Genomic DNA, 8,606 nt, shown 5'->3' on the forward strand with positions numbered 1-8,606 from the left:
CCCCAGCTACTCTGTGGATTGCAGTTAAGCTAGGGAGAAGAGAGGAATTCTGAGGGAGGTGGCAGATGACATCAGAGTCCCTGCTAATAAAAAAGTCCTGGCAATACGTCCCTGTGAGCCATGGATTAGCTACACCACTGCTAAAGAGGATCAGAATCGGAAAGTCTGGTAGCTGCCCAGTACTGTGGACAGCTCCAGGGAGCTGCGCTTAGACTGCAGCACGCATTAATTGTTGGCATGCTAGAGTTGCCACTGCCCATTCATTCCTATGCCTTCACCTTTAAAAAAGGGTTAGGTACCTAGTAGTCCTCCAGGGATTGTGATCCAACAGCCTCTGGTGCACCATAGGTTTTCCACTTCTGCTTTAAAGAGATATTCCTGTGCACACTTACTTGGGAATAAGTGTCTCTGATCCCCCTGGGACTGATTCTGTGAGTAATACATAGGGAACTAATTCAGGTTCTCCTTCCTTGCTCAGGAAGCTGAGTTTATTGAAGTCTCTGTGAGAGCCAGGATCCTGACACCAGATAAAGGTTGAAATGCCTCTCCTAGGCTATGTTACTGGCTGTAAGAACTTCAAGCTAAAATACACTGCCCTGTTTCCTTTGTCCCCCATTTCCTTAGGCCCCACCCACCACAGGAATGCAACCCCCGAGAGCTTCACCAAAATTGAATTTGGGGACACGCCCATCTTACTGGAACTTGGTCCCAGGAAATCAATTTCAGTGACAAATCTCATCCATGAGTTCCCTGAAATCAAATACAGAGGGGGGGGGGCTCTTCACCCACAACGCACTTACCCACACTCTGGTTGAGTTTGGTTTGGTTTGAACCGTTGGTTAGCATGCTGTCTGAATGCAGCACATTTACCGCAGTGTGGCTTGTTAACAACCCAAGAACAAACCATGGGTTCTCAAGGTGTGAACAGCCTCTGGGTGTGTAGATGGTTATCTGTAACTGCTTCCTGCAGTGGTGAACCAGCATTGAGGTGGGAAATAGACTAGATGACCTTTAAGCTACTTCCAACTCAATGAATGAGCCGATATTTTATTCCCCTCTCCACTGATGAATCACAGCCCCATCCAGTACCTGAAACAGCAGGGCAGATAGAACAGGAGGATCAAGAGCTTCATAGTTTGCAAGTGACAGTGAGTAGAGAAGGTCTGAACTGAACCAGACCCTCCCACCTCTTTTTTTTTTTTTGGTCTTCCTGCAGGGCTTAATTTTACCTGCCTTAATTCCACCCTGAAACTCTCTGGCCAGGTGTGGGCCAGGTCACCTGAGCAACAGCAGCTTCTCATCAAGTGGCGGTCTAGCTTCTCCGTCAGTCCCCACCTATTTATTGTGGATGGGAGACCCCTGAAAGCAAATGCAACGTGCTTCCCTCCGGATGTAACAGTGTTGAAGTTTGAAGGTGAGCTGATGGGGAAATGACCAGAACAGCTGAGTGTGTGTATGTGTGTGCGTGTGCAGAAAGTGGCAACAGGAAAGCACCGAACGCATAAAGTGATTGGGCCTGTTCAGATGACACTTCAGGCTCTGTGGTTAGAGAAACTGTGGTTGTCTGGGGTTAGCACTAACCACAAGCCCTGTTGTCCACAACATTTTAAGCCACGATTAGAGCCACTAACCCTGCTGCAGACGGCCCGACTGTGGTTAGTGAGGGAGCAGGGTTTAGCAAAACACATCACACAAAACATCTTAAACCCTGCTGCTTAACCAAAAGCTTTAACCAGCAGTTTTAACCTCCTTTTCTCACAGCTGGGAAAAGGCAGCTGTGTATTAAAAACAACTGACCTCTACCACTTATGACACAATAAACAAAAGACATTTTATGGAGGAAGCATTCCAGGTTGCAAACTTAAATATTTACTGGGCAATGGATAATGTTCCCAATGTACTTCAGAAATAAACGTGGAAGATCATATTCATTCACCAGTGAATGGACCCGGCTTTGCATGCATTAGAACAGCCCTTAATTTTATACAGCAGAGCCTTCAAGCAAACGTACACAGCTGTCAGAGTTGGACACGTTGTACCTGCCCCATCTGAGTGAAGCCACGCCTGCTGGCAGCCCTAGGCATGACTTGTGCCATGGTGCATCTCCTGAGGGAGGAGTCTGCCACTTTATTCCTCCGAGGGGTGGCTGTCCCACAGCAGAGGGGATGGGGGCAAGCATATAACTGTCCTTTAGTCTACTAACCTCCCCTGGCTTTGAACTGTACAGATTGCAAGCTATGTACTGGTTGTGGAAATCTTCCCCTAGTGGCTTCAACTGCATGAACACATTTAATTAAAAATAATTAATGCATTTTAAAAACAAAGTGACCCCATAATGCACACTCCTTGGGTCCCCCCTTCATATGCACGCCAATTCTCAGGTGTCTAGGTTTCATGACCTTCCTGATGGACAGAACAGACACATCTTTTTTAATAAGATAGATGCATGTTTCCCCCGTTTTCACTGTGTTATACTCTTTTGAATTTAAGGGAGCAATCCTAGGCTTCTGGAAAGGGCATATAAAGCGCTGTTGGATGTTGTGGAAACTGCCTGTCTGCCAATGTAGAGGGACCTCCACAGGTCTCACTTCCTCACCTGCCCTCATAGGATTGCTCTGCCCATTTTTTAAATGAAGTCATCACTGCATGGCTACCAAAATACTTTCCCCATCCTCTCCAGTGACTCAGACTGGAAGGAGTGATCCTGTCTCTTGTGTTGTAAACTGCCCAGAAAGCTTCAGCTGTTGGGTAATATAGAAATGAATTATTATTATTTATATTATTATTATTGATGATGATGATAATAATATATTTATTTGTTACCCGCCTCTCCCTCTGGACCGAGGTGGGGTACAACACAAATACAAACACCATCAAATACATATAACTAATTAAAACATTTAAAACTAATACATTATTAAAAGCAGCACATTATTAAAAAGGCATCTTAAAATTCAACTGGGTAGGCCTGCCGGAAGAGATCAGCCTTTATGGCTTTCTTAAATTCCGGAAGACTGTTAAGTTGACGAATCTCTCCCGGCAGGTCATTCCATAATCTGGGAGCAGCAGAGGAAAAGGTCTTCTGGGTAATAGTTGTCAGCCTTGTTTTTGTTGACTGGAGTAAATTCTTCCCAGAGGACCTGAGTGTGCGGGGCGGATTGTATGGGAGAAGGCGATCCCGCAGGTAGCCTGGACCCAAATCATGTAGGGCTTTAAAGGTGATAACCAACACTTTATACTTCACCTGGAAACTAATTGGCAGCCAGTGAAGAGATTTTAAAACCAGTATGATATGGTCACCCCTAGGTGTACCGGTGACCAGCCTGGCTGCCATATTTTGAACTAGTTGAAGTTTCCGGACTAGGCACACAGGTAGCCCTATGTAAAGCACATTGCAGAAGTCAAGCCTTGAAGTTACCAGCTCATGCATTACCGTCTTTAGGTCTTCTGACTCTAGGATGATTGATGATGATGATAATAGATTTATCTAAAGGTGTAGAGATCTTACCTTTTAATTTTTTTGTTAGCTTCATTTCAAGCTTGGCAGATTGCTCTCACTATCTTGGGGTCCGTCCTGCTTGTACTGCTGTTAGCCGGTGCAGCTTTTTACTGGATCAAACGGTAAGAAACGACAGCAGTTCTGCTTCTAGGTTTGCCTTGTGGCCAATAAGGGAATGTATGAGAAATTTGTTCCAGTTTGTTTTTGATTAGGATCTACCCAATTCAAAACTTCTGAACTGAACACAGACACAAAAACACACTCTGTACTCAACATCTGTATGCTTCTGAACTTGCAGAAAGTGCTTAGGGTACATTCAGGCTGGCCCTGTGTCCTACGCAGAGGACACTCCATGGGCTCTTGTCTTGCTGGGATGTGGGCCCAGTTCCAAACCAGGCTGACCTTTGACACTAGCCCTGCCACACATCAGAGAAATATCGTTACATTGTCACTGTCCTCCTTTTTCAGCTTAACCATCTGCACCCGTCTCTAGTCAGAAACAGACAGTAGGAAGAGGAAGGGCACGTGCCTGTTGTTCACCATGCTGAGGCTCCTCTCAAACGTAGAGCTGGCCTGGCCTTAGCCCCCTCCCTGACACTGAACAAATTCCAAGTTCTACAACTAGCCAGCCCCCCCCTCCCGCCCCCCAGCATCTGCAAACTTTTAAAGTCAAAATCTGGAAAGTACATGCCTCCTGTACAATCCGCCCTGCACACTCAGGTCCTCTGGGAGGAATCTACTTTAGTCTGCCAAAATTGGGCTGACAAGTATTACTCAGATGACCTTCTCTTCTGCTGCTCCCAGACTGTGGAATGGCCTGCCGGAGGAGACTCATCAACTCCAGTCTTTTCGCATTTAAGAAAGCTATAAAGACTGATCTATTCCGGCAGCCCTATCCAGTGGAATTTTAGGATGTTTTTAGGATGTTTTAATCATGTATACTATGTTTTTAATTCAGTTTTATGTAATTAATACTTAGCGTTGTTCCCCGCCTCGATCCAAACGGAGAGGTGGTTAAGAAATATATTATTATTATTATTATTATTATTATTATTATTATTTATTTATTTATTTATATAGCACCATCAATGTACATGGTGCTGTACAGAGTAAAACAGTAAATAGCAAGGCCCTGCCACATAGGCTTACAATCTAATATTATTATTATTTGTGTTTTCTCTTTGCAAAATCTTCTGGTTAGCAACAGCAAAAACCATTGCATACCAAAAGAAACTGCTGCAGTGCAATTATCTCTTGTTTTCCTCTCCCTTCCCCTCCCAATTAAACAAATAAAAGTCATGCCCTTGGCTTTAACTTATTACCTTCCGTGTTTTCCAGGCGGCCTCAGAATTACAGCAACATTGAGCTGAATGACCGCTGCGAGATTATGGCTGACATGTGATGCTGCCGGCGACTTCCTGACTGGGAAGCGGGACGTTTCTGTCACCGATAAGGAACAGCAAAACCATCACAAAATAGCTGCCCGGCATTTGCACCGATGAATCCAGAATGTCACGTCGCTTGTTTTAAAAGCCCAAGGCTGATTTGTGATGCTTAGGGCTGGCCCTACGGTGAGGCAGAGTGAGGCGGTCGCCTCAGGCAGCAGATGCTGGATGGCTTGGAGGGGCAGCAGCAGCAGGCCTTCAGCCATTCCAAATTTTATGTTTCAGGTGGCCTGCTGTTTCCCCCCCAAACTAGCCTGCTGTCTTCTGGTGTGGCTGAGGATGCCGTCCCATCACCTGCGTCCAGGGAGGATTCAGCTGCCCACCCAGTTGGCTTCTGGGGGTGGAATGAGGGCGCATCTTGTCCTCCATCCCAAACAACTCCTGATTTGCATGCAGAAGGTCCCAGGTTCATCCCTCCCTTAACCCCCAATCATTTCCCCCCAACCACCGATTGGTGGTTCCCTGATTATTATTTTTTTGCAGCTGTTCCCCCCATTCTAAAACATTGAAACACCTCCCCAAAGGCTTAATTACTGAGCAGTAAGAGCCTTGAGTTAAATATGCTGGTATTTTGGCCACTTTGCCTTTGCTCCCACCCCATTTTGTCTCTGACCCCTGCTCCAAAGCAGCATTCAGGTTTCAGGCTGAAAGAGGTTCTCCCTACCTGATTTGGAAGGATGAGGTAGGTGGTGATGGAAACACGCCTTCTGCTTGAGGCCCAGGAATCTGCTGCCTGGGCAAGATGGCCAAATCGTCTCAAAGCAGTGCTCCTACCCCTCAACAGCAAAGCCCAATGCCTGAGCAAAAAATCCCAACGAAATATATCTATCTATATCTCCTTCTTTACCTCTTCCTTTGAAATGAGAGGCTTTCCTTCTCTCATTTCTGCCTCGGTTCCTTCTGCCTCATCTCAGCTGCAACCTTGCACCAGAGTTTTCTGGTTGTCGTTGTTTTAAATTGTCTCTATATCAGGGATGTCGAACCTCGGGACCATACCCAAACTTTGGCCTGTCTGGCGTCTTAATCCACCCCTCTGAGGTTCCCTAGACGACTCCACCTGCTTTCCCTGGCTCACCTCCAATCCCCTATCAATGACTGCTTAGTGGCTTTGCAGTTGTTCCCCCCCCCCCCACCCATTCTAAAAGATTGAAAGGCCTCTCCTAAGGCTGTAACTAGCAGTAAGACCTTTTAAGTTAAAATATACTGCTATTTTTGGTATGTTTGGCCTCTTGACTTTGGCCATGCCCACCAATAGAATGCCCCTCCCAAACTTCTTCAAAATTGAATGTGCCCGTTGTTCCCCACCCCAAAATTGGTGGTTTGAATGCAAGCTAAATTTGGTCTTTCTGCAGCTCCATAGCTGTTCTCTGCTGAATTTTGGCAATTTCCACCCCTGTGGTGAAGCAGCAGGGAAGGGGGGAGGAAATTGCCCCTTGAATCCCAGACGTTTTCCACTCCTGAAATATAGGGTGCTTCGCCATGGAGGGTTCCTAATGCTACTGACCAAGACATTGTGCAGCGATTCTGTTATTTCCTCCTTAATAGATTTGTGTATGTGTGTGTGGAAAGAAAAACGCTGGAAGAAGCCATGGGGGAAACGTGGGAGGCTTACAAGCAGATTGTGTCACCCAGCCTCCCTGTAAAATCCTGTGAAGGAGGCAGAGTGATTGCATGATAAAGGGCTTCATCTGGAATCCCCCAGGACATTTTTCGATTTGATTTTCTGCCATTGTTCTGCCATGCAGCTCTCCAAGGGAATACAAGCCATGTACACTCGCTTTTCTTTTACGTCCCCCTTCGTCTCTCCCAATAACCTGGACTCTACAAGGAAGGATAAAACAGCTCGAAAGGGAGTGGTGGCAACCACCAAGCACATTCTCAATAAAGTGTTTTGCTTTACGGAGAGCCGTTTTGTTTGTGTGTAAAAGCAAGACACTGAGAGGAGGGGTTTTATTGGAAGAACTGAGGGTTCATGGGAACGAAGGGCTCCTCTAAATGAGTGATTTATTGCATGCTTGTGATTGGACACTTACGAAAGTTTGCAGGTCTTTTACATGACATCGTCAACGACAAGGACATCTCCCACAGTAACCCCTGGAAATTCCGCCATGAAAAGAACCACTCTTAAAGTGGAAAAATCCTGAAAAAAGCGGGATCTTCCGCCACTAGATGGTGCTGTCTCACTGACATAAACAGAGGGGAAGTAGTCGATTCAATTCAAACCACGCGGTCGCCCCTCTCCGCCGGTGAAATGCAGCCTGTTAGAATCTCGCCAAAAAGCAGGAAGCACAAAACATGTTGGGTAAGTAACGTGATTTCCCCTTAATGTAGAGACGCTGTAAATGGAGACTCTGTGACCAAGGAAGAATGGTGTTATGGATATTGCCGTGGTCACTGTCAACAATTGAAACCCAGTTGGTGGTGAACGGGGGCATGAGATAAGTGGAGACTTCATAAGAGGGTTTAGCTTAATTATAGGGGTGCCAATCTGCACTGCCAGGCCTGGCTTTGCCCATAAGGCAGAGGTGTTGAACCTCTGTGGGGTGTGTGTGTCCCATATATGTCTGTGCCCCCTTTCCCAGCCCAATTTCCCCGACTCCTCATCATTTGGTGGTTTCCCAAATTTTGTTCCATTTCCTCCCATTCTAATGGGCAGACCTGCCTGTCCTAAGACTTCGTTACCATCAGTAAGAGCTACTAGCTAAACTAGGAGTATTTCAGCTCTATCCTTTTGCGTTTGGCGCTGCCCACCCCGGGAATTCAGCGCCTACGAGCTTCTCTGAAATGGAATTTGCACCCTTGGACTGAAAGAGGCTCTAGAAGGGGAATCCCCTGCCCACAGTAGGTCAGAAAAGTATTTGCTAATCTGCAAGAGGTCAGCGACAGGTAAGCTTGTGTAATTCCACACACATCCATGCTCTGGTTCCAAACTATCTCCCCACGCCCTTGTTACCGGCTGGGTCTAGGAGGATTTCTGCATGTATTTTAACAGGCAGAGAAGATAGCCGCTCGCTCGAGAATTTATCCTATTCAGGGTTGAACTTCTACCGAACCAAATATGTGTAGCTCTTGCAAAGTTCATTCGCCACACCCCCAAGATTTAGGTTTTCAAAGAACTGTCAACTTTTTAGTAAAGACATTAAGGGATGGGGGAGGAAGAGCACAAAGGAGAGAACAGTCTACAGCCTTCCTCAACCTGGGGCGCTCCAGATGTGTTGGACTGCATCTCCCAGAATGCCCCAGCCAGCTGGCTGGGGCATTCTGGGAGTTGTAGTCCAACACATCTGGAGCATCCCAGGTTGAGGAAGGCTGGCTCTAGCAGCAAGTCAATGATGCTTCAACTCCCATAACAGTAAAAGTTCTCTTCTGTTCTCAAGTTTTAAACCAGAACAGTGACGACTAGAGGCTTGATGTAGGTGTGATGTTGTTGCACACATGACATGCTCCCCCTCCTGATATAACCTTTGTGTTAAGAGTTAAATGTGCTTCCATACCTGCATATCCTGTGCAGCTAGATGTCTTGTTCCCGTACCTTCCAAACGGTGGCAAAACAGGGTGGCTATAAATGGCCACTTGTTTCCGCATGGGTATAATCCCAACTCTTCATTTAGTCGGATGATGCAGAAGACGACAAACTTACAATGGGCAGGCTTGGTTATTGG

The 8,606-nt window shown here is 46.3% G+C and overlaps 1 protein-coding gene across 1 annotated transcript in view; it reads left to right on the forward strand.

The window, feature by feature from the left end:
- LOC134410117 (uncharacterized) overlaps positions 1-6,847 on the forward strand; it is a 33,693-nt gene extending 26,846 nt beyond the window's left edge. Inside the window, exons 12-14 of the mRNA XM_063143216.1 lie at positions 1,217-1,414; positions 3,528-3,621; positions 4,838-6,847. Of these exons, the coding sequence (XP_062999286.1) occupies positions 1,217-1,414; positions 3,528-3,621; positions 4,838-4,901 (356 nt within the window). The 3' untranslated portion in view covers positions 4,902-6,847. The remainder of the gene's footprint in view (positions 1-1,216; positions 1,415-3,527; positions 3,622-4,837) is intronic.
- Positions 6,848-8,606: the final 1,759 nt, after the last annotated feature.

The sequence above is a fragment of the Elgaria multicarinata genome, chromosome 17, assembly GCF_023053635.1.
Source record: "Elgaria multicarinata webbii isolate HBS135686 ecotype San Diego chromosome 17, rElgMul1.1.pri, whole genome shotgun sequence".
Taxonomy (NCBI): domain Eukaryota; kingdom Metazoa; phylum Chordata; class Lepidosauria; order Squamata; family Anguidae; genus Elgaria; species Elgaria multicarinata.